This window comes from Bombina bombina, chromosome 4, assembly GCF_027579735.1.
Source record: "Bombina bombina isolate aBomBom1 chromosome 4, aBomBom1.pri, whole genome shotgun sequence".
In the NCBI taxonomy this organism is placed as follows: domain Eukaryota; kingdom Metazoa; phylum Chordata; class Amphibia; order Anura; family Bombinatoridae; genus Bombina; species Bombina bombina.
The window spans coordinates 568,312,932-568,338,505 of record NC_069502.1 but is presented as its reverse complement, the minus strand read 5'-3'; the positions used below and the strand labels follow the sequence as shown (position 1 = coordinate 568,338,505).

At 41.6% G+C, this 25,574-nt stretch overlaps 1 protein-coding gene across 1 annotated transcript in view; it reads left to right on the top strand.

The window, feature by feature from the left end:
• Window positions 1-25,574, top strand: part of MDN1 (midasin AAA ATPase 1) — a 1,255,339-nt gene that overhangs the window by 1,140,452 nt on the left and 89,313 nt on the right. The window contains 1 exon segment of the mRNA XM_053710546.1: window positions 6,366-6,658. Coding sequence (XP_053566521.1) covers window positions 6,366-6,658 — 293 coding nt within the window.

Here is a 25,574-nt window from a genome sequence, read left to right as displayed (position 1 = left end):
ACTTTGATGCTGTATTGGCACTGTGTTGTTTAGTTATCAAGAATATTCTTACACAATTCTGTAGATCATTTTTGTCTGCACACTATTCATGGTTTGGTCATGGCTTATTTAAACCTACAACTTAATGGGTTCCTTTCTATTTTTCTTAAGCTTACCTTTACTGTAAGTAATGGGAGACAAAAACTTGTGTTTCTCCAACATAGGTGTGTCCGGTCCACGGCGTCATCCTTACTTGTGGGATATTCTCTTCCCCAACAGGAAATGGCAAAGAGCCCAGCAAAGCTGGTCACATGATCCCTCCTAGGCTCCGCCTTCCCCAGTCATTCTCTTTGCCGTTGCACAGGCAACATCTCCACGGAGATGGCTTAGAGTTTGTTGGTGTTTAAATGTAGTTTTTATTCTTCAATCAAGAGTTTGTTATTTTAAAATAGTGCTGGTATGTACTATTTACTCTGAAACAGAAAAGAGATGAAGATTTCTGTTTGTAAGAGGAAAATGATTTTAGCAACCGTTACTAAAATCGATGGCTGTTTCCACACAGGACTGTTGAGAGGAATTAACTTCAGTTGGGGGAAACAGTGAGCAGACTTTTGCTGCTTGAGGTATGACACATTTCTAACAAGACTTGGTAATGCTGGAAGCTGTCATTTTCCCTATGGGATCCGTCCGGTAAGCCATTTTTATTAAATAAGAATAAGGGCTTCACAAGGGCTTTTAAAGACTGGTAGACATTTTTCTGGGCTAAAACGATTGATTTATAAGCATTTTTAATAGTTTATAGCTTTGAGGAGTTATTTTATTCTTGGGAATTATGTTAAAGAAACGGCAGGCACTGTATTGGACACCTTTTTCACTGGGGGCCTTCTCTAATCATAGGCAGAGCCTCATTTTCGCGCCACTAATGCGCAGTTGTTTTTGGGAAGCAAGGCATGCAGATGCATGTGTGAGGAGCTCAGATACATAGAAAAAGCTTACTGAAGGCGTCATTTGGTATCGTATTCCCCTCTGGGCTTGGTTGGGTCTCAGCAAAGCAGAAACCAGGGACTGTATAGGGGTTAAATATAAAAACGGCTCCGGTTCCGTTATTTTAAGAGTTAAAGCTTTCAAATTTGGTGTGCAATACTTTTAAGGCTTTAAGTCACTGTGGTGAAATTTTGGTGAATTTTGAACAATTCCTTCATACTTTTTCACATATTCAGTAATAAAGTGTGTTCAGTTTAAAATTTAAAGTGACAGTAACGGTTTTATTTTAAAACGTTTTTTGTACTTTGTTATCAAGTTTATGCCTGTTTAACATGTCTGAACTATCAGATAGACTATGTTCTGTATGTGAGGAAGCCAAGGTTCCTTCTCATTTAAATAGATGTGATGTATGTGACAAACAATTTAGAGAAAATGATGCCCAAGATGATTCCTCAAGTGAGGGGAGTAAGCATGGTACTGCATCATCCCCTCCTTCGTCTACGCCAGTCTTGCCCACACAGGAGGCCCCTAGTACATCTAGTGCGCCAATACTCCTTACTATGCAACAATTAACGGCTGTAATGGATAATTCTATCAAAAACATTTTAGCCAAAATGCCCACTTATCAGCGAAAGCGCGACTGCTCTGTTTTAGAAAATACTGAAGAGCATGAGGACGCTGATGATAATGGTTCTGACATGCCCCTACACCAGTCTGAGGGGGCCAGGGAGGTTTTGTCTGAGGGAGAAATTTCAGATTCAGGGAAAATTTCTCAACAAGCTGAACCTGATGTGATTACATTCAAATTTAAATTGGAACATCTCCGCGCTCTGCTTAAGGAGGTGTTATCTACTCTGGATGATTGTGACAATTTGGTCATTCCAGAGAAATTATGTAAGATGGACAAGTTCCTAGAGGTCCCGGGGCCCCCCGAAGCTTTTCCTATACCCAAGCGGGTGGCGGACATTGTAAACAAAGAATGGGAAAGGCCCGGCATACCTTTTGTCCCTCCCCCTATATTTAAGAAATTGTTTCCTATGGTCGACCCCAGAAAGGACTTATGGCAGACAGTCCCCAAGGTCGAGGGGGCGGTTTCTACTCTAAACAAACGCACTACTATCCCTATAGAAGATAGTTGTGCTTTCAAAGATCCTATGGATAAAAAATTAGAGAGTTTGCTTAAAAAGATGTTTGTTCAGCAAGGTTACCTTCTACAACCAATTTCATGCATTGTTCCTGTCACTACGGCAGCGTGTTTCTGGTTCGATGAACTAGAAAAGTCGCTCGATAAAGATTCTTCTTATGAGGAGATTATGGACAGAGTTCACGCTCTTAAATTGGCTAACTCTTTTACTTTAGACGCCACTTTGCAATTGGCTAGATTAGCGGCGAAAAATTCAGGGTTTGCTATTGTGGCGCGCAGAGCGCTTTGGCTAAAATCTTGGTCAGCGGATGCGTCTTCCAAGAACAAATTGCTTAACATACCTTTCAAGGGGAAAACGCTGTTTGGCCCTGACTTGAAAGAGATTATTTCAGATATCACTGGGGGTAAGGGCCACGCCCTTCCTCAGGATAGGTCTTTTAAGGCTAAAAATAAACCAAATTTTCGTCCCTTTCGCAGAAACGGACCAGCCCCAAGTTCTACATCCTCTAAGCAAGAGGGTAATACTTCTCAAACCAAGCCAGCCTGGAGGCCAATGCAAGGCTGGAACAAAGGTAAGCAGGCCAAGAAACCTGCCACTGCTACCAAGACAGCATGAGATGTTGGCCCCCGATCCGGGACCGGATCTGGTGGGGGGCAGACTTTCTCTCTTCGCTCAGGCTTGGGCAAGAGATGTTCTGGATCCTTGGGCGCTAGAAATAGTCTCCCAAGGTTATCTTCTGGTATTCAAGGAGCTACCCCCAAGGGGGAGGTTCCACAGGTCTCAATTGTCTTCAGACCACATAAAAAGACAGGCATTCTTACATTGTGTAGAAGACCTGTTAAAAATGGGAGTGATTCATCCTGTTCCATTAGGAGAACAAGGGATGGGATTCTACTCCAATCTGTTCATAGTTCCCAAAAAAGAGGGAACATTCAGACCAATCTTAGATCTCAAGATCCTAAACAAATTTCTCAAGGTTCCATCGTTCAAAATGGAAACCATTCGGACAATTCTTCCTACCATCCAGGAAGGTCAATTCATGACCACGGTGGATTTAAAGGATGCGTATCTACATATTCCTATCCACAAGGAACATCATCGGTTCCTAAGGTTCGCCTTTCTGGACAAGCATTACCAGTTTGTGGCACTTCCATTCGGATTAGCCACTGCTCCAAGAATTTTCACAAAGGTACTAGGGTCCCTTCTAGCGGTGCTAAGACCAAGGGGCATTGCAGTAGTACCTTACTTGGACGACATACTGATTCAAGCGTCGTCTCTACCACAAGCAAAGGCTCATACGGACATTGTCCTGGCCTTTCTCAGATCTCACGGGTGGAAAGTGAACGTAGAAAAAAGTTCTCTATCTCCGTCAACAAGAGTTCCCTTCTTGGGAACAATAATAGACTCCTTAGAAATGAGGATTTTTCTGACAGAGGCCAGAAAATCAAAACTTCTAAGCTCTTGTCAAGTACTTCATTCTGTTCTTCTTCCTTCCATAGCGCAGTGCATGGAAGTAATAGGTTTGATGGTCGCGGCAATGGACATAGTTCCTTTTGCGCGAATTCATCTAAGACCATTACAACTGTGCATGCTCAGTCAGTGGAATGGGGATTATACAGACTTGTCTCCGACGATACAAGTAGATCAGAGGACCAGAGATTCACTCCGTTGGTGGCTGACCCTGGACAACCTGTCACAAGGGATGAGCTTCCGCAGACCAGAGTGGGTCATTGTCACGACTGACGCCAGTCTGGTGGGCTGGGGCGCGGTCTGGGAACCCCTGAAAGCTCAGGGTCTTTGGTCTCGGGAAGAATCTCTTCTCCCGATAAATATTCTGGAACTGAGAGCGATATTCAATGCTCTCAAGGCTTGGCCTCAGCTAGCAAAGGCCAAATTCATACGGTTTCAATCAGACAACATGACGACTGTTGCGTATATCAACCATCAGGAGGGAACAAGGAGTTCCCTGGCGATGGAAGAAGTGACCAAAATAATTCAATGGGCGGAGACTCACTCCTGCCACTTGTCTGCAATCCACATCCCAGGAGTGGAAAATTGGGAAGCGGATTTTCTGAGTCGTCAGACATTTCATCCGGGGGAGTGGGAACTCCATCCGGAAATCTTTGCCAAAATAATTCAATTGTGGGGCATTCCAGACATGGATCTGATGGCGTCTCGTCAGAACTTCAAGGTTCCTTGCTACGGGTCCAGATCCAGGGATCCCAAGGCGACTCTAGTGGATGCACTAGTAGCACCTTGGAGCTTCAACCTAGCTTATGTGTTCCCACCGTTTCCTCTCATTCCCAGGCTGGTAGCCAGGATCAAACAGGAGAGGGTATCGGTGATCTTGATAGCTCCTGCGTGGCCACGCAGGACTTGGTATGCAGATCTGGTGAATATGTCATCGGCTCCACCATGGAAGCTACCTTTGAGACAGGACCTTCTTGTTCAAGGTCCGTTCGAACATCCGAATCTGGCCTCACTCCAACTGACTGCTTGGAGATTGAACGCTTGATTTTATCAAAGCGAGGGTTCTCAGATTCTGTCATTGATACTCTTGTTCAGGCTAGAAAGCCTGTAACTAGAAAAATCTACCATAAAATATGGAAAAAATATATCTGTTGGTGTGAATCTAAAGGATTCCCATGGAACAAGATAAAAATTCCTAAGATTCTATCCTTTCTTCAAGAAGGTTTGGAGAAAGGATTATCTGCAAGTTCTTTGAAGGGACAGATTTTTGCTTTATCTGTTTTACTTCACAAAAAGCTGGCGGCTGTGCCAGATGTTCAAGCTTTTGTTCAGGCTCTGGTTAGAATCAAGCCTGTTTACAAACCTTTGAATCCTCCTTGGAGTCTCAATTTAGTTCTTTCAGTTCTTCAGGGGGTTCCGTTTGAACCCCTACATTCCGTTGATATCAAGTTATTATCTTGGAAAGTTTTGTTTTTGGTTGCAATTTCTTCTGCTAGAAGAGTTTCAGAGTTATCTGCTCTGCAGTGTTCTCCTCCTTATCTGGTGTTCCATGCAGATAAGGTGGTTTTGCGTACTAAACCTGGTTTTCTTCCGAAAGTTGTTTCTAACAAAAATATTAACCAGGAGATAGTCGTGCCTTCTTTGTGTCCGAATCCAGTTTCAAAGAAGGAACGTTTGTTGCACAATTTGGATGTAGTTCGTGCTCTAAAATTCTATTTAGAGGCTACAAAGGATTTCAGACAAACATCTTCCTTGTTTGTTGTTTATTCTGGTAAAAGGAGAGGTCAAAAAGCAACTTCTACCTCTCTCTCTTTTTGGCTTAAAAGCATCATCAGATTGGCTTATGAGACTGCCGGACGGCAGCCTCCTGAAAGAATCACAGCTCATTCCACTAGGGCCATGGCTTCCACATGGGCCTTCAAGAACGAGGCTTCTGTTGATCAGATATGTAAGGCAGTGACTTGGTCTTCACTGCACACTTTTACCAAATTTTACAAATTTGATACTTTTGCTTCTTCTGAGGCTATTTTTGGGAGAAAGGTTTTGCAAGCCGTGGTTGCCTTCCATCTAGGTGACTTGATTTGCTCCCTCCCATCATCCGTGTCCTAAAGCTTTGGTATTGGTTCCCACAAGTAAGGATGACGCCGTGGACCGGACACACCTATGTTGGAGAAAACAGAATTTATGTTTACCTGATAAATTACTTTCTCCAACGGTGTGTCCGGTCCACGGCCCGCCCTGGTTTTTTAATCAGGTCTGATGATTTATTTTCTCTAACTACAGTCACCACGTTATCATATGATTTCTCCTATGCAAATATTCCTCCTTTACGTCGGTCGAATGACTGGGGAAGGCGGAGCCTAGGAGGGATCATGTGACCAGCTTTGCTGGGCTCTTTGCCATTTCCTGTTGGGGAAGAGAATATCCCACAAGTAAGGATGACGCCGTGGACCGGACACACCGTTGGAGAAAGTAATTTATCAGGTAAACATAAATTCTGTTTTTTTTTATTTTTATTTTTGCTTTTCAAATTGGCGAAAGCCAAACACCTAGTAGTGAAAGCGTGCTCTGTCATGCATGGTGCGTTCTGATATTTAACTGTTAACTTTGTTAATGATCATTTCCATAATCGGAATTTACTAAATTTGTTTTTCTTTTCTCTACATTGTTATATGCTGGTGCTAGAGATATTTAAATACTGAACACATGTCCCACTAGTATAAATGATATGCAGCCACATGAAAGAATGATGGACCAGTCTAAAGATGTGTTTGCACTTGTTTTCAGACAAAAATCCTCTTGACATAGAGGAGAAACCAATGGATTTAGCGAATGGAGAAGATGGTCAAACTAAAGAAGAAGAAAAATCTGACGAGGTAAAACCAGAAGAGGGGCAAGAAGAAGTAGATAAAGAAACGCCAGAAGATAAAGCGGAAGGGGAGGAGAATACACAGGAAGGGGATAAGCAAGAGGAAGAGCCTTCTGCACAAGATGAAGCAGAGCCTGTGGAAGGGGAGGAAAAGGATTCTGCTGAGAAAGAGGAGAATGCACTGCCAGTAGACAGAGGCCTCCTGCCTCAGGTAGACAAAAGACCTTTCAGCTCAATTTTATGTGTAATATTTCTTTATAGCTTAAATACAACTACTTTGAGTACAACAAGTACTGCTGCCTGTCCCAATTTTGTTACTCTGTGATATGAACATATTCTACTCATGTTTTTATAATGCGCTGTGTATAAAAGTAGTTATATTAAGACAGACTTGCTATTTTATAAATAAGTATACATGCGCACTAATATCATAAAAACACGTTTAGTCTAGAACTACCCTATCAGGGCATAAAATGATACATAAAAATGAAGAATACTCATTTTACAAGAATTATTGATAGTTCATGTGAAGACTATGCTTGTCCAGAAGCCTGCTATAGAAAGATGAGAGGATTTCCATCTTAATATGGGAAGAGTCCACTGCTACATTCCTTACTTGTGGGAAATACTGAACCTGGCCACCAGGAGGAGGCAAAGACACCCCAGCCAAAGGCTTAAATACCTCCCCCACTTCCTCATAACCCCAGTCATTCTTTGCCCTTTGTCGCAGGAGGCTGTCAGAAGTGTTAGAAGATTTCGGAGTAGTCTCTTATGGAGGGTAGTACTCTTCGTGATGGGACTGGAGTTTTAAGTAGTTCTGTCAGCCTCTCAGTGAGACCATGGATGAAAGTTAGAGTCCGGAGATGCAGGGAGAGTCTTTCTGCGAAACCATCCTGATTCATATTAACAGCTCCATAGGCAATCAGTGTTGACGCCTGCTTTCTTCACTCAAGTCTATTTCAGAGGTGATGCTATTATCTGTCACACTTGAAAGGCTGTGTTCCTGTTCCACAGCGTAGATTCTGGTAAGATCGTTTCATATTTTATAAATGTACGATAACGCAAGAAGACAGGGTCATAGTGTGACTCCTTTTATCTGTATAGAATCAAGGGTTAATATCTCCTGAAGGGGATTATTGAACAGGATGGAATAATCTTATATGTTTATTTGATTTTATGCTGCTTTTATGTGAGAGATGTTATGGGCTCATAGGCTGTTATGCAATATACAGGTTTCACTTTCACTTTGAGAGCCATGCACCTTACAAGCTTGGCGCGCTTTCTCATAGCAGGGACAGTCCTGCATTGTGCACCATGTAATTCATTCCCTTTTTCCTGACCGGGTGTCTGAGAGGAGTCATAAATCTCTGTTCTGTCTGGGTCATAGGGCCCCAGCCATTGGGGTATAAGGGTGCTGTTTTTTAGAATAAAATAAGATGTTTTTTTTCTCTAGTTCTCAGGTTATTGCACTAGAGATGGAGGATTCTGTTACTTTAAAGGGCACTCCCTCTATTCCTAATCAGTAATTACTGTTTATATAGAAAATAGGCCTTAGTTCTGTCCTCTTAATTATGTTCCATATGCCTTGATAATGTGATAATATCAAACATGTTTGATACCACGGATCTGTCCACATCTGAGGAGTTGTCGTCCAGTAAGGTGCGTAGCCTACATTCTTATATCTCTACACAATGCAGTTTTCCCGTAGCATTGCTGATTCTCCATTTGGAGGGGGCCTTTTTTCACCAGACGTTACTGCGCAGTTCAGACGGGGGTGTCTGCGGCCTTTAATGCTTTACTTTGCCGCGCTAAGCGCATAATTTATTGGATTTAACTGAGGGTTATCCGAGGATGAAGTTCTTTCTGAGACTTCAGAGTATGAACATTCTGGGTTGGAGTCTGCTGCCTCTAAACCAAATTGGCTGCGGAGGAACCAGACTTTAGTTTAGGAATTTGCGCTTTCTTCTAAAGGAAGTTTTTGGCGAATTCAGAGGTTCCAGAGGCCAAATTGCCTGATGAACCTTTAATTCCTAAATTGGATAGAGTTTGAGGACAGGGTGGTACCTTATCCTTCCCTGCTCCTGTTAGATGGCGAACATTATTAAGAATGAATGGGACAGGATTGGATTCCTTTCCCCCCCCTCTTCTTCTCCCTTTAACAAATTGTCCCCGGTCCTGGACTTTCAATGGAGTTGTTGTGATGTCCTGTCCCTAAATGGGATGGCGTTATCTTCACCCTTGCTAAACGTTACCACTATCCCGCTTGAGGATAGTTCTTCGTTTGAAGATCCCATGGATAAAAGATAGAAACTCTGTTAAGAAAGATGTTTCAACATACGGGATATTTATTTCAAGCAGCGGCTGTTGCCACGGTTACTGGAGAAACTACCTTCTGGTGTGACTCCTTATAGGATTTGATCAGGGTGGAGGATCCCCTCGACGTTACTCAGAAAACATTTGCGGCCTTGAGGGTTGTTAATTCTTTTATCTGTGCTGCTATTAGATGGTTTATTCAATTGAATGCTATGGTTTCAGCTTTTTCTGTCCAGGCCCATCTGGCTCTGGCTGAATTCATGGTCTGCAGATATGACTTCTAAGTCTAGACTTCTTCCCTCCCTTTAAGGGAATGATTTTGTTTGGTCCAGGCCTGGACTCAAATTATCTTCATGGTCACACCGCAAGAGTATATGAACTAATCTAAGGGACTATTTTCTTTCTTTTCGTTCTGATAAAGCCCATGTTAGCAGTCCTCCGCTAAGCCAGAGCAAACCAAGAGCTCTTGGAAGCCGGCTCAGTCCAAAATCCAAGCAGAGCAAGAAGCCGCCGAGTCTACGTCGGCATGAATGGGCAATCCCCGGTCCTCTTCTGGATTGTGTAGGGGGCAGTATGTCACTCTTTCCAGTTGCATGGTTCAGGGACGTGCAGGATCCATGGGTCCTGGAGGTCATAGCTCACGGTTACAAGATAGTTTTTAAGTCTCAGCCACCCAAGGGCAGATTCCTCCTGTCTTCCTGACCATAAAGGAGGGAAGCCTTTCTGGGGTGTGTACGGGATCTGTCCTCTAGGAATTATTGTCGTGGTGCCTATCGCAGTGAGAGGTTTGGGATACTATTCAAACCTTTTTTTGGTTCCTAAGAAGGAGGGAACATTCCGTCTGATTCTGGACCTAAAGTGCTTAAGCAGGTTTTTAAATATCCCCTCGTTTAAGATGGAGACAATAAGCTCCATTCTTCCCCTTTCTTTCATGTAATTAGCAAGAGTCCATGAGCTAGTGACGTATGGGATATACATTCCTACCAGGAGGGGCAAAGTTTCCCAAACCTCAAAATGCCTATAAATACACCCCTCACCACACCCACAAATCAGTTTTACAAACTTTGCCTCCTATGGAGGTGGTGAAGTAAGTTTGTGCTAGATTCTACGTTGATATGCGCTCCGCAGCAGGTTGGAGCCCGGTTTTCCTCTCAGTGTGCAGTGAATGTCAGAGGGATGTGAGGAGAGTATTGCCTATTTGAATTCAATGATCTCCTTCTACGGGGTCTATTTCATAGGTTCTCTGTTATCGGTCATAGAGATTCATCTCTTACCTCCCTTTTCAGATCGACGATATACTCTTATATATACCATTACCTCTACTGATTCTCGTTTCAGTACTGGTTTGGCTTTCTACTACATGTAGATGAGTGTCCTGGGGTAAGTAAGTCTTATTTTCTGTGACACTCTAAGCTATGGTTGGGCACTTTTATATAAAGTTCTAAATATATGTATTCAAACATTTATTTGCCTTGACTCAGGATGTTCAACGTTCCTTATTTCAGACAGTCGGTTTCATATTTGGGATAATGCATATGAATAAATCAATTTTTTCTTACCTTAAAATTTGACTTTTTCCCTGTGGGTTGTTAGGCTCGCGGGGGCTGAAAATGCTTCATTTTATTGCGTCATTCTTGGCGCGGACTTTTTTGGCGCAAATTTTTTTTCTGTTTCCGGCGTCATACGTGTCGCCGGAAGTTGCGTAATTTTTTACGTTTTTTTGCGCCAAAAGTGTCGGCGTTCCGGATGTGGCGTCATTTTTGGCGCCAAAAGCATTTAGGCGCCAAATAATGTGGGCGTCTTTTTTTGGCGCTAAAAAATATGGGCGTCACTATTGTCTCCACATTATTTAAGTCTCATTATTTATTGCTTCTGGTTGCTAGAAGCTTGTTCACTGGCATTTTTTTCCCATTCCTGAAACTGTCATTTAAGGAATTTGATCAATTTTGCTTTATATGTTGTTTTTTCTATTACATATTGCAAGATGTCCCAGATTGACACTGAGTCAGAAGATACTTCTGGAAAATCGCTGCCTGGTGCTGGATCTACCAAAGTTAAGTGTATCTGCTGTAAACTTGTGGTATCTGTTCCTCCAGCTGTTGTTTGTACTGAATGTCATGACAAACTTGTTAATGCAGATAATATTTCCTTTAGTAATGTTACATTACCTGTTGCTGTTCCGTCAACATCTAATACTCAGTGTGTTCCTGATAACATAAGAGATTTTGTTTCTAAATCCATTAAGAAGGCTATGTCTGTTATTCCTCCTTCTAGTAAACGTAAAAAGTCTTTTAAAACTTCTCATTTTTCAGATGAATTTTTAAATGAACATCATCATTCTGATAATGGTTCTTCTGGTTCAGAGGATTCTGTCTCAGAGGTTGATGCTGATAAATCTTCATATTTATTTAAAATGGAATTTATTCGTTCTTTACTTAAAGAAGTCTTAATTGCATTAGAAATAGAGGATTCTGGTCCTCTTGATACTAAATCTAAACGTTTAAATAAGGTTTTTAAATCTCCTGTAGTTATTCCAGAAGTTTTTCCTGTCCCTGATGCTATTTCTGAAGTAATTTCCAGGGAATGGAATAATTTGGGTAAATCATTTACTCCTTCTAAACGTTTTAAGCAATTATATCCTGTGCCATCTGACAGATTAGAGTTTTGGGACAAAATCCCTAAGGTTGATGGGGCTGTCTCTACTCTTGCTAAGCGTACTACTATTCCTACGGCAGATAGTACTTCCTTTAAGGATCCTTTAGATGGGAAAATTGAATCCTTTCTAAGAAAAGCTTACTTGTGTTCAGGTAATCTTCTTAGACCTTCTATATCTTTAGCGGATGTTGCTGCAGCTTCAACTTTTTGGTTAGAAGCTTTAGCGCAACAAGTAACAGATCATAATTATCATAGCATTATTAATCTTCTTCAACATGCTAATAATTTTATTTGTGATGCCATCTTTGATATCATTAGAGTTGATGTCAGGTATATGTCTCTAGCTATTTTAGCTAGAAGAGCTTTATGGCTTAAAACTTGGAATGCTGATATGTCTTCTAAGTCTACTTGGCTTTCCCTTTCTTTCCAGGGTAATAAATTATTTGGTTCTCAGTTGGATTCTATTATCTCAACTGTTACTGGAGGGAAAGGAACTTTTTTCCACAGGATAAAAAATCTAAAGGTAAATTTAGGTCTAATAATCGTTTTCGTTCCTTTCGTCACAATAAGGAACAAAAGCCTGATCCTTCATCCACAGGAGCGGTATCAGTTTGGAAACCATCTCCAGTCTGGAATAAATCCAAGCCTTTTAAAAAACCAAAGCCAGCTTCTAAGTCCACATGAAGGTGCGACCCTCATTCCAGCTCAGCTGGTAGGGGGCAGATTACGTTTTTTCAAAGAAATTTGGATCAATTCCATTCACAATCTTTGGATTCAGAACTTTGTTTCAGAAGGGTACAGAATTGGCTTCAAGATAAGGCCTCCTGCAAAGAGATTTTTTCTTTCCCGTGTCCCAGTAAACCCAGCGAAGGCTCGAGCATTTCTGAAATGTGTTTCAGATCTAGAGTTGGCTGGAGTAATTATGCCAGTTCCAGTTCTGGAACAGGGGCTGGGGTTTTATTCAAATCTCTTCATTGTACCAAAGAAGGAGAATTCCTTCAGACCAGTTCTGGATCTAAAAATATTGAATCGTTATGTAAGGATACCAACATTGAAAATGATAACTGTAAGGACTATCCTGCCTTTTGTTCAGCAAGGGCATTATATGTCCACAATAGATTTACAGGATGCATATCTGCATATTCCGATTCATCCAGATCTCTATCAGTTCCTGAGATTCTCTTTCCTAGACAAGCATTACCAGTTTGTGGCTCTACCGTTTGGCCTAGCAACAGCTCCAAGAATTTTTACAAAGGTTCTCGGTGCCCTTCTGTCTGTAATCAGAGAACAGGGTATTGTGGTATTTCCTTATTTGGACGATATCTTGGTACTTGCTCAGTCTTCACATTTAGCAGAATCTCATACAAATCGACCTGTGTTGTTTCTTCAAGATCATGGTTGGAGGATCCATTTACCAAAAAGTTCATTGATTCCTCAGACAAAGGTAACCTTTTTAGGTTTCCAGATAGATTCAGTGTCCATGACTCTGTCTCTGACAGACAAGAGACGTCTGAAATTGATCTCAGCTTGTCGAAACCTTCAGTCACAATCATTCCCTTCGGTAGCCTTATGCATGGAAATTCTAGGTCTTATGACTGCTGCATCGGACGCGATCCCCTTTGCTCGTTTTCACATGCGACCTCTTCAGCTCTGTATGCTGAACCAGTGGTGCAGGGATTACACAAAGAATATCTCAATTAATATCTTTAAAACTGATTGTACGACACTCTCTGACGTGGTGGACAGATCACCATCGTTTAGTTCAGGGGGCTTCTTTTGTTCTTCCGACCTGGACTGTAATTTCAACAGATGCAAGTCTGACAGGTTGGGGAGCTGTTTGGGGGTCTCTGACAGCACAAGGGGTTTGGGAATCTCAGGAGGTGAGATTACCGATCAATATTTTAGAACTCCGTGCAATTTTCAGAGCTCTTCAGTCATGGCCTCTTCTAAAGAGAGAATAGTTCATTTGTTTTCAGACAGACAATGTCACAACTGTGGCATACATCAATCATCAAGGAGGGACTCACAGTCCTCTGGCTATGAAAGAAGTATCTCGAATACTGGTTTGGGCGGAATCCAGCTCCTGTCTAATTTCTGCGGTTCATATCCCAGGTATAGACAATTGGGAAGCGGATTATCTCAGTCGCCAAACGTTACATCCAGGCGAATGGTCTCTTCACCCAGAGGTATTTCTTCAGATTGTTCAAATGTGGGGACTTCCAGAAATAGATCTGATGGCTTCTCATCTAAACAAGAAACTTCTCAGGTATCTGTCCAGATCCAGGGATCCTCAGGCGGAAGCAGTGGATGCATTGTCACTTCCTTGGAAGTATCATCCTGCCTATATCTTTCCGCCTCTAGTTCTTCTTCCAAGAGTAATCTCCAAGATTCTGAAGGAATGCTCGTTTGTTCTGCTGGTGGCTCCAGCATGGCCTCACAGGTTTTGGTATGCGGATCTTGTCCGGATGGCCTCTTGCCAACCATGGACTCTTCCGTTAAGACCAGACCTTCTGTCACAAGGTCCTTTTTTCCATCAGGATCTCAAATCCTTAAATTTAAAGGTATGGAGATTGAACGCTTGATTCTTAGTCAAAGAGGTTTCTCTGACTCTGTGATTAGTACTATGTTACAGGCTCGTAAATCTGTATCTAGAAAGATATATTATAGAGTTTGGAAGACTTGCATTTTTTGGTGTCTTTCTCATAATTTTTCCTGGCATTCTTTTAGAATTCCGAGAATTCTACAGTTTCTTCAGGATGGTTTGGATAAAGGTTTGTCTGCAAGTTCCTTGAAAGGACAAATCTCTGCTCTTTCTGTTCTTTTTCACAGAAAGATTGCTAATCTTCCTGATATTCATTCTTTTGTGCAAGCTTTGGTTCGTATAAAGCCTGTCATTAAGTCAATTTCTCCTCCTTGGAGTTTGAATCTGGTTCTGGGGCTCTTCAAGCTCCTCCGTTTGAACCTATGCATTCATTGGACATTAAATTACTTTCTTGGAAAGTTTTGTTTCTTTTGGCCATCTCTTCTGCTAGAAGAGTTTCTGAATTATCTGCTCTTTCTTGTGAGTCTCCTTTTCTGATTTTTCATCAGGATAAGGCGGTGTTGCGAACTTCTTTTCAATTTTTACCTAAGGTTGTGAATTCTAACAACATTAGTAGAGAAATTGTGGTTCCTTCATTGTGTCCTAATCCTAAGAATTCTAAGGAGAGATCATTGCATTCTTTGGATATAGTTAGAGCTTTGAAATATTATGTTGAAGCTACTAAGAATTTCTGAAAGACTTCTAGTCTATTTGTTATCTTTTCCGGTTCTAGGAAAGGTCAGAAGGCCTCTGCCATTTCTTTGGCATCTTGGTTGAAATCTTTAATTCATCATGCTTATGTCGAGTCGGGTAAAACTCTGCCTCAAAGGATTACAGCTCATTCTACTAGGTCAGTTTCTACTTCCTGGGTGTTTAGGAATGAAGCTTCGGTTGATCAGATTTGCAAAGAAGCAACTTGGTCTTCTTTGCATACTTTTACTAAATTCTACCATTTTGATGTGTTTTCTTCTTCTGAAGCTGTTTTTGGTAGAAAAGTACTTCAGGCAGCTGTTTCAGTTTGATTCTTCTGCTTATAATTTCAGTTTTTTTCATTATAATATTTAAACTTTATTTTTGGGTGTGGATTTTTTTCAGCGGAATTGGCTGTTTTTATTTTATCCCTCCCTCTCTAGTGACTCTTGCGTGGAAGATCCACATCTTGGGTAGTCATTATCCCATACGTCACTAGCTCATGGACTTTTGCTAATTACATGAAAGAAAACATAATTTATGTAAGAACTTACCTGATAAATTCATTTCTTTCATATTAGCAAGAGTCCATGAGGCCCACCCTTTTTGTGGTGGCTATGATTTTTTTGTATAAAGCACAATTATTCCAATTCCTTATTTTTTATGCTTTCGCACTTTTTTCTTATCACCCCACTTCTTGGCTATGCGTTAAACTGATTTGTGGGTGTGGTGAGGGGTGTATTTATAGGCATTTTGAGGTTTGGGAAACTTTGCCCCTCCTGGTAGGAATGTATATCCCATACGTCACTAGCTCATGGACTCTTGCTAATATGAAAGAAATGAATTTATCAGGTAAGTTCTTACATAAATTATGTTTTTTTGAGAGGGGTAGTTCATGACCACGATAGATCTGAAGGATGCTCCCTTCTCGTACCAATCATCAAGGACCTCTTCCAGTTCCTAAGGTTTGCATTCCTGGACCAGCACTTCCAGTTTATTGCCTTTCTGATTGGTCTAGCTAAAGAAATTTTTCGAAGAGTGGACCATTCGGAATATCTCCTCTGTCTTTTTTGATCCCATGGATGGCAGATAATCTAGAAAGAGTTCTCTTGTACCAAGGTAGAATTCTCGGGTACTATAATAGTCTCCATAGACCTGAGAATATTTCTAACAGACCAAAGACGTTGCAAGCTAGCTTGAACATGTCTTGCCCTCCAGATCTCCTAAAGGCCATCTGTGGCTTGGTTTATGGGGGTGATTGGTCTCATGGTGTCCAGCTTGGACATCATTTCCTTTGCCAGGTTTCACCTCAAACTGTTGCAACTGCGCATGCTGAACGGCGATCATTCGGATCTGTCTAAACAGATTTCTCTGGACAACCAATCAGGAAAATCGCTCTCTTGGTGGTTTTGTCCGGATCACTTGTCCTGAGGGACGTCCGTCTCAAGACCATCCTGGGTGATTGTGACTATGGTTGCAAGCCTGTCAGGATGGGGAGTTGTTTGGTGTTGCAGGAAGGCACAGGGCCTCTGGTCTCAGGAGGTAAAGTTCCCTCTGTATCTAATTTTGGATCTTCGGGCAATATACAATGCTCTAAAGGCTTGGCCTCTGCTGGATTCGTCCCAGTTAATCAGATTCCAATCAAACAATATATCCTCGGTGGCTTACATCAACCATCAGGGGGGAACAAGGTACAGGGATCCTCATGCGGAGCTAACAGATGCATTAGCGGTACCTTGGAGGTAAAATCTAATTTATCCTTTACGACCATTACCACTACTTCCTAGTGTAGTGGCTTGAATCAAGCAGGCGTCAGTGATACTGACTGCTCCGTCTTAGCCGCGAAGGATATGGTTCGCAGATCTAGTGGGGATGTCATCATCTCCTCCGTGGAAGTTACTTTGTCGCAGGGATCTGCTGGCCAAGGTCTCTTTGTTCATCAATGTCTCGATTATCTGAGGCTGACTCTGTGGAGCTTAAACGCTTAGTCCTAGCCAAGAGAGGGTTTTGTAAGAGTTATTTTTACTCTCATTCAAGCTTGTAAGCTGGTTGCTCATTGCATCTATCATAAGGTGTGGAGGACCTACTTATTTTGTTCTCCAGGCTGAAGGGATGGTTTCTGGCCCTGTCTGTGTTACTGTACAACAGGTTTGCAGAGCTTCCAGATGTGCAGCCATTTGTTAAGGCTCTGCTGGGATCAGACCTGTGTTTAGAGCTAAGGCTCCTCCTTGGAGGTTAAATCTTGTCCTTAATTTTTTGCAAAGGGCTCCTTTGGAGCCTATGCATAAAGTAGACATTAAATTGTTGTCTTGGAAGGTTCCTTTCTACTGGCTATTGCTTCTGCGCACAGAGTATCTGTGATTGCTGCCTTGCAATGCGACCCTCCTTATCTGGCCTTTCATGCCGATAAGGCTGTTTTGCGAATCAAGTTAGGTTTTCTTCCTAAGGTTGGGTCAATTCGCATCATCAATCAAGAGATTGCGGTTCCTTTCTTTTGTCCTAATCCTTCTTCGTCAAAGGAACGTTTAACGTATTTCTGGATGTGTTTTGTGCCTTGAAGTTCTATCTTCGGGCCACAAAGGAATTTAGACAAACTTTTGTTTTCTTTTCCGGGAAGTGTAGGGGTCAGAGGGCCTATTCGACTTCCTAATCTTTTTGTCTAAGGAGTGTCATCCGTTTAGCATAGAAACTGCGGGACATAAGCCTCCTCTGAGGATTACAGCACATTGTACGAGAGCAGTGGTTTCCTCTTTGGCCTTTAAAAATGAGGCCTCTATGGTTCAGATTTGTAAGGCGGCTACTTGGTTCTCCTTACACACTTTTTTTCCAAAGTTTTACAAGTTTGATGTTTTTGGTTCTGCTGAAGCAGCCTTCTGGAGAAAGGTTTTCCAGGCTGTGGTGCCCTCAGATTAGGGTCCGCCTCTCTTTTTTCCCTCCGGTTAGCATTCCTTGTACTCTAGAGCTTGGGTATATGTTTCCCACAAGTAAGGAATGCAGCTGTGGACTCTTCCCATATTAAGATGGAAAACATAAATTATGCTTACCTGATAATTTCATTTCCATCTGTATGGCAAGAGCCCACAGCTCCCGCCCGTGTTCTCCGATTAGCGGTCCGAAATTTTTTTTTTTCTTCTGGCACCTTTTTCACCCTGATATTTCTCCTACTGTTCCTTGTTCCCTCGGCAGAATGACTGGGGTTATGAGGAAGTGGGGGAGGTATTTAAGCCTTTGGCTGGGGTGTCTTGGCCTCCTCCTGGTGGCCATGTTCAGTATTTCCCACAAGTAAGGAATGCAGCTGTGGACTCCCATACAGATGGAAATTATCAGGTAAGCATAATTTGTTTTTCTCCCCTCAGACTGTTCGATTAAAGGGATACTGAACCCACATTTTTTCTTTCATGATTCAGATGGAGCATGCAGCCACCAATCAGCAAGCACTATCCAGGGTGCTGAACCAAAAATGGGTGCATTCTCTATCTGAATCGTGAAAGAGAACAAATTTGGGTTCAGTATCCCTTTAACTTTTAGTTATATTCATTAATCAAAAACTTTTTGAATAAACTTTATAAGCTTAAGCTCCTTTTTAAACACAGAATCAAGCTGCGCTTCCAAAATCTTTTATTGCTATTCTATAAAATAAAATTGCATATTCTGATCTTTGTGAGTTTCTGAGCTTAAAGGGATCTTTTCTTTTTAATGACACGATGAGTCCACGGATCATCTTAATTACTAATGGGATATTCACCTCCTGGTCAGCAGGAGGCGGCAAAGAGCACCACAGCAAAGCTGTTAAATAGCTCCTCCCTTCCCTCCCACCCCAGTCATTCTCTTTCCTACGTTAGTGATAGGATGTGGTAAAGTGAGGTGTTGGAGTAGATTCTTCAATCAAGAGTTTATTATTTTTAAAGTAGTACAAGATTGTGCTGCATTGTTCTAGGGTGTAGCCGTAGTCCGTATCAATCTCTTTGGTAGAGCATTGGTGGCTTTAGAGCTATGGGAACTTGTGGGACATAATTCTCACTGTGCCTCCCATACATTGATGCTGCCCTAATCCTAAAAGCCTAAGTAAGATGACTCAGGCTTTATTCTTTTCCACAGGACTATGTAAGGGAGAGGACCTCTCAATCCTGGTGAGCTGCCCTGCTGTCGTCCAAAATTTAAAGGTAAGTGCTGACTTTTTTTCTGGGTCTGATGAAAATCTCAGATGAAGTGAAGCACTTTATTGGGACATTTTCCTATAAAGATAAAGTAAGGGGATCCTTTGACGGCACGTGGTGAGCAAGCACTGGGGCTGAGGGACTAGAAGTGGCTTCTCTGGGGACTTTATTCACTTGGGCCGAGTCAGATAAAGAGGGACTCAGGAGAGGTGTTTGGTTGGGTCACAGGAGTGTACTATATAACATCTGTGTCACAAATTGCCCCAGGTTTACAGAGAACGGTTCAGTTAGCTCCTGGGAGATTGTTGTGGTAATGCCCATGAAGGGCGGGGCTATGCTACTGCACAATTGGCTATAGCTAGATGTTACTTTATTGGGACCTGGAGCCTGAGTGTTATCACACCCACAAGGGGCGGAGCTATGTTTCAGGCCGGTTTAGACTCTCTACTGCAGTTCCGATATCGGAAAGTAGAACTTGTATTTTTTCTAGCGCAGTCCTTGGTGTTTTCACCTGTGTGGGTCCGGACAGCGCTGTAGCTGTGCTCCGGATCTGTTTTTGTACAAAGTTAAGCTAATACAAGGTGTTGATTTATGGGCTCCGGAGGATGATTATGATAGGCACCTCAGCAGGATTAACTGAGGTGTAGATAGGTTATTTCTGTATTTGTTTATTTCATCCCTTGTGTCTCAGGATGGACTAAGAGGCCCTGTGAGGGGTCTTTTGTTTTTGGATACTTATCTAGCATTGCCAATTTGTCTTTATTTCTCATTTATTGAGAGATGTTAAATTAATAAAGATAGCCTTGTTCTGAACCTACTAAGGCGCATGCTGCTTAAGAGCCTATTGACAATGCTCAAGATATGCCACAAACTTTCCTTAAGGTGTCCCAAAAAAATTATAGCCCACATGCAGTGCCCTGCGGTTCTTTTCTCACTCCATCTGAAGTTACCTTGAATTTAATACATTGTTTGTGTTTTCCCTCGCTATAGGGAAAAGTGCTAGAGATCATATTCACTCATCGTAGTGTGATTGCTTACATATGTTTCCTTCATGTAACTGGAGGAGGAAGATACTTCAATAGTTTCTGATAAGGACTTCTCAGACTTTTTCCTTCTGTTTTAGCTTCAATACCTCTATTTGCTACTGAAGGAGGTTTTAGCTATCCTGGGTGACTCCGTCACTACCGGCGTAGTCTAGCCGAGAGAGCCCAGTACCAGTAGGTTATACTAATATTGTGATGTGCCCTTCATGGTGGAAGTATTTCCTGTACCAGATAGGGCTAAAAAAATATTTGCTAAGGCATAGGAGACGCCTGGTATCCTTTTTTTCTCCTACCCTTAAAAAGAAGACGATACAGGGTGGATGAGAATTTCCATGCTAGCCAAGGGAGGTACTATTCGCATGGAGGATAGTAGTTCCTTAAGAACCCTATGCAGGAGAAGGACCCTATGAATAGAAGTTAGAGAGTTTACATTGTCAACCTGCCGTTGGTATGACTACTGTTTCCAGTACGATGGCGTACTGGTTTGATGCGTTGTCTGTTTCTATTGGACAGACTCCCCTCTCGGGATAGGATTAGGGCCTCTAAGTTAGTAGTCTTCTTTAATACAGAGGTTTCTGATTCAGGCTTTGCCATATTGGGCCGTAGAGTACTATGGTAATATCTTGGTCTGCGGATGTTTCAACTACAGGATAAGAAAATTAGCGAAAAGGAGATAATTTCGTTCCTTTCTAGATTTCTAGGGACATCCTTTCACTCCTCCTAAACAGAAGCAGTTTAAGCATTCCTGGAGACCCTATCAGGCTTAGATTAGGGGAAAACAGTCCAAGAAGCCTACTGTTGAATCAAAGACAGCATGAGGGACGTTCACCCAATCTGTAAGGGGACAGGTTTTCTTTTCTTTCATGTAATTAGCAAGAGTCCATGAGCTAGTGACGTATGGGATATACATTCCTACCAGGAGGGGCAAAGTTTCCCAAACCTCAAAATGCCTATAAATACACCCCTCACCACACCCACAAATCAGTTTTACAAACTTTGCCTCCTATGGAGGTGGTGAAGTAAGTTTGTGCTAGATTCTACGTTGATATGCGCTCCGCAGCAGTTTGGAGCCCGGTTTTCCTCTCAGCGTGCAGTGAATGTCAGAGGGATGTGAAGAGAGTATTGCCTGTTTGAATTCAATGATCTCCTTCTAAGGGGTCTATTTCATAGGTTCTCTGTTAGCGGTCGTAGAGATTCATCTCTTACCTCCCTTTTCAGATCGACGATATACTCTTATATATATATATATATATATATATATATATATATACCATTACCTCTGCTGATTTTCGTTTCAGTACTGGTTTGGCTTTCTACAAACATGTAGATGAGTGTCCTGGGGTAAGTAAGTCTTATTTTCTGTGACACTCTAAAGCTATGGTTGGGCACTTTTTTAAAGTTCTAAATATATGTATTCAAACATTTATTTGCCTTGACTCAGAATGTTCAACATTCCTTTTTTTCAGACAGTCAGTTTCATATTTGGGATAATGCATTTGAATCAATCATTTTTCTTACCTTAAAAATTTGACTTTTTCCCTGTGGGCTGTTAGGCTCGCGGGGGCTGAAAATGCTTCATTTTATTGCGTCATTCTTGGCGCGGACTTTTTTGGCGCAAAAAATCTTTTCTGTTTCCGGCGTCATACGTGTCGCCGGAAGTTGCGTCATTTTTTGGCGCCAAAAGCATTTAGGCGCCAAATAATGTGGGCGTCTTTTTTGGCGCTAAAAAAATATGGGCGTCGCTTTCGTCTCCACATTATTTAAGTCTCATTTTTCATTGCTTCTGGTTGCTAGAAGCTTGTTCTTTGGCATTTTTTCCCATTCCTGAAACTGTCATTTAAGGAATTGGATCAATTTTGCTTTATATGTTGTTTTTTCTCTTACATATTGCAAGATGTCTCACGTTGCATCTGAGTCAGAAGATACTTCAGGAAAATCGCTGTCTGGTGCTGGAACTACCAAAGCTAAGTGTATCTGCTGTAAACTTTTGGTAGCTGTTCCTCCAGCTGTTGTTTGTATTAAATGTCATGACAAACTTGTTAATGCAGATAATATTTCCTTTAGTAAAGTACCATTACCTGTTGCAGTTCCAACAACATCTAATGTTCAGAATGTTCCTGATAACATAAGAGATTTTGTTTCCGAATCCATTAAGAAGGCTATGTCTGTTATTCCTCCTTCTAGTAAACGCAAAAAATCTTTTAAAACTTCTCTTTATCCAGATGAATTTTTAAATGAACATCATCATTCTGATTCTAATGATTCTTCTGGTTCAGAGGATTCTGTCTCAGAGGTTGATGCTGAGAAATCTTCATATTTATTTAAAATGGAATTTATTCGTTCTTTACTTAAAGAAGTTTTAATTGCTTTAGAAATTGAGGATTCTGGTCCTCTTAATACTAAATCTAAACGTTTAGACAAGGTCTTTAAATCTCCTGTGGTTATTCCAGAAGTTTTTCCTGTTCCTGGTGCTATTTCTGAAGTAATTTCCAGAGAATGGAATAATTTGGGTAATTCATTTACTCCTTCTAAACGTTTTAAGCAATTATATCCTGTGCCGTCCGACAGATTAGAGTTTTGGGACAAAATCCCTAAAGTTGATGGGGCTATTTCTACCCTTGCTAAACGTACTACTATTCCTACGGCAGATGGTACTTCCTTTAAGGATCCTTTAGATAGGAAAATTGAATCCTTTCTAAGAAAAGCTTATCTGTGTTCAGGTAATCTTCTTAGACCTGCTATATCATTGGCTAATGTTGCTGCAGCTTCAACTTTTTGGTTGGAAACTTTAGCGCAACAAGTAACAGATCATGATTCTCATAATATTATTATTCTTCTTCAACATGCTAATAATTTTATCTGTGATGCCATTTTTGATATTATCAGAGTTGATGTCAGGTTTATGTCTCTAGCTATTTTAGCTAGAAGAGCTTTATGGCTTAAAACTTGGAATGCTGATATGTCTTCTAAATCGACTCTACTTTCCCTTTCTTTCCAGGGTAATAAATTATTTGGTTTTCAGTTGGATTCTATTATCTCAACTGTTACTGGTGGGAAAGGAACTTTTTTACCACAGGATAAAAAATCTAAAGGTAAAAACAGGGCTAATAATCGTTTTCGTTCCTTTCGTTTCAACAAAGAACAAAAGCCTGATCCTTCATCTTCAGGAGCAGTTTCAGTTTGGAAACCATCTCCAGTCTGGAATAAATCCAAGCCTTCTAGAAAAGCAAAGCCAGCTTCTAAGTCCACATGAAGGTGCGGCCCTCATTCCAGCTCAGCTGGTAGGGGGCAGATTACGTTTTTTCAAAGAAATTTGGATCAATTCTGTTCACAATCTTTGGATTCAGAACATTGTTTCAGAAGGGTACAGAATTGGTTTCAAGATAAGACCTCCTGCAAAGAGATTTTTTCTTTCCCGTGTCCCAGTAAACCCAGTGAAAGCTCAAGCATTTCTGAAATGTGTTTCAGATCTAGAGTTGGCTGGAGTAATTATGCCAGTTCCAGTTCTGGAACAGGGGCTGGGGTTTTATTCGAATCTCTTCATTGTACCAAAGAAGGAGAATTCCTTCAGACCAGTTCTGGATCTAAAAATATTGAATCGTTATGTAAGGATACCAACATTCAAAATGGTAACTGTAAGGACTATCTTGCCTTTTGTTCAGCAAGGGCATTATATGTCTACAATAGATTTACAGGATGCATATCTGCATATTCCGATTCATCTAGCTCACTATCAGTTCCTGAGATTCTCTTTCCTGGACAAGCATTACCAGTTTGTGGCTCTGCCGTTTGGCCTAGCTACAGCTCCAAGAATTTTTACAAAGGTTCTCGGTGCCCTTCTGTCTGTAATCAGAGAACAGGGTATTGTGGTATTTCCTTATTTGGATGATATCTTTTTACTTGCTCAGTCTTCACATTTAGCAGAATCTCATACGAATCGACTTGTGTTGTTTCTTCAAGATCATGGTTGGAGGATCAATTCACTAAAAAGTTCATTGATTCCTCAGACAAGGGTAACCTTTTTGGGTTTCCAGATAGATTCAGTGTCCATGACTCTGTCTTTGACAGACAAGAGACGTCTAAAATTGATTTCAGCTTGTCAAAACCTTCAGTCACAATCATTCCCTTCGGTAGCCTTATGCATGGAAATTCTAGGTTTTATGACTGCTGCATCGGACGCGATCCCCTTTGCTCGTTTTCACATGCGACCTCTTCAGCTCTGTATGCTGAACCAATGGTGCAGGGATTACACAAAGATATCTCAATTAATATCTTTAAAACCGATTGTACGACATTCTCTGACGTGGTGGACAGATCACCATCGTTTAATTCAGGGGGCTTCTTTTGTTCTTCCGACCTGGACTATAATCTCAACAGATGCAAGTCTTACAGGTTGGGGAGCTGTGTGGGGGTCTCTGACGGCACAAGGGGTTTGGGAACCTCAGGAGGTGAGATTACCGATCAATATTTTGGAACTCCGTGCAATTTTCAGAGCTCTTCAGTCTTGGCCTCTTCTGAAGAGAGAGTTGTTCATTTGTTTTCAGACAGACAATGTCACAACTGTGGCATACATCAATCATCAAGGAGGGACTCACAGTCCTCTGGCTATGAAAGAAGTATCTCGAATTCTGGTTTGGGCGGAATCCAGCTCCTGTCTAATCTCTGCGGTTCATATCCCAGGTATAGACAATTGGGAAGCGGATTATCTCAGTCGCCAAACGTTGCATCCGGGCGAATGGTCTCTTCACCCAGAGGTATTTCTTCAGATTGTTCAAATGTGGGAACTCCCAGAAATAGATCTGATGGCTTCTCATCTAAACAAGAAACTTCCCAGGTATCTGTCCAGATCCCGGGATCCTCAGGCGGAGGCAGTGGATGCATTATCACTTCCTTGGAAGTATCATCCTGCCTATATATTTCCGCCTCTAGTTCTTCTTCCAAGAGTAATCTCCAAGATTCTGAAGGAATGCTAGTTTTTTCTGCTGGTAGCTCCAGCATGGCCTCACAGGTTTTGGTATGCGGATCTTGTCCGGATGGCCTCTTGCCAGCCGTGGACTCTTCCGTTAAGACCAGACCTTCTGTCGCAAGGTCCTTTCTTCCATCAGGATCTCAAATCCGTAAATTTAAAGGTATGGAGATTGAACGCTTGATTCTTGGTCAAAGAGGTTTCTCTGACTCTGTGATTAATACTATGTTATAGGCTCGTAAATCTGTATCTAGAGAGATATATTATAGAGTCTGGAAGACTTATATTTCTTGGTGTCTTTCTCATCATTTTTTCTGGCATTCTTTTAGAATTCCGAGAATTTTTCAGTTTCTTCAGGATGGTTTAGATAAAGGTTTGTCCGCAAGTTCCTTGAAAGGACAAATCTCTGCTCTTTCTGATCTTTTTCACAGAAAGATTGCTAATCTTCCTGATATTCATTGTTTTGTACAAGCTTTGGTTCGTATAAAACCTGTCATTAAGTCTATTTCTCCTCCTTGGAGTTTGAATTTGGTTCTGGGGGCTCTTCAAGCTCCTCCTTTTGAACCCATGCATTCATTGGACATTAAATTACTTTCTTGGAAAGTTTTGTTCCTTTTGGCCATCTCTTCTGCCAGAAGAGTCTCTGAATTATCTGCTCTTTCTCCAACATTGGTGTGTCCGGTCCACGGCGTCATCCTTACTTGTGGGATATTCTCTTCCCC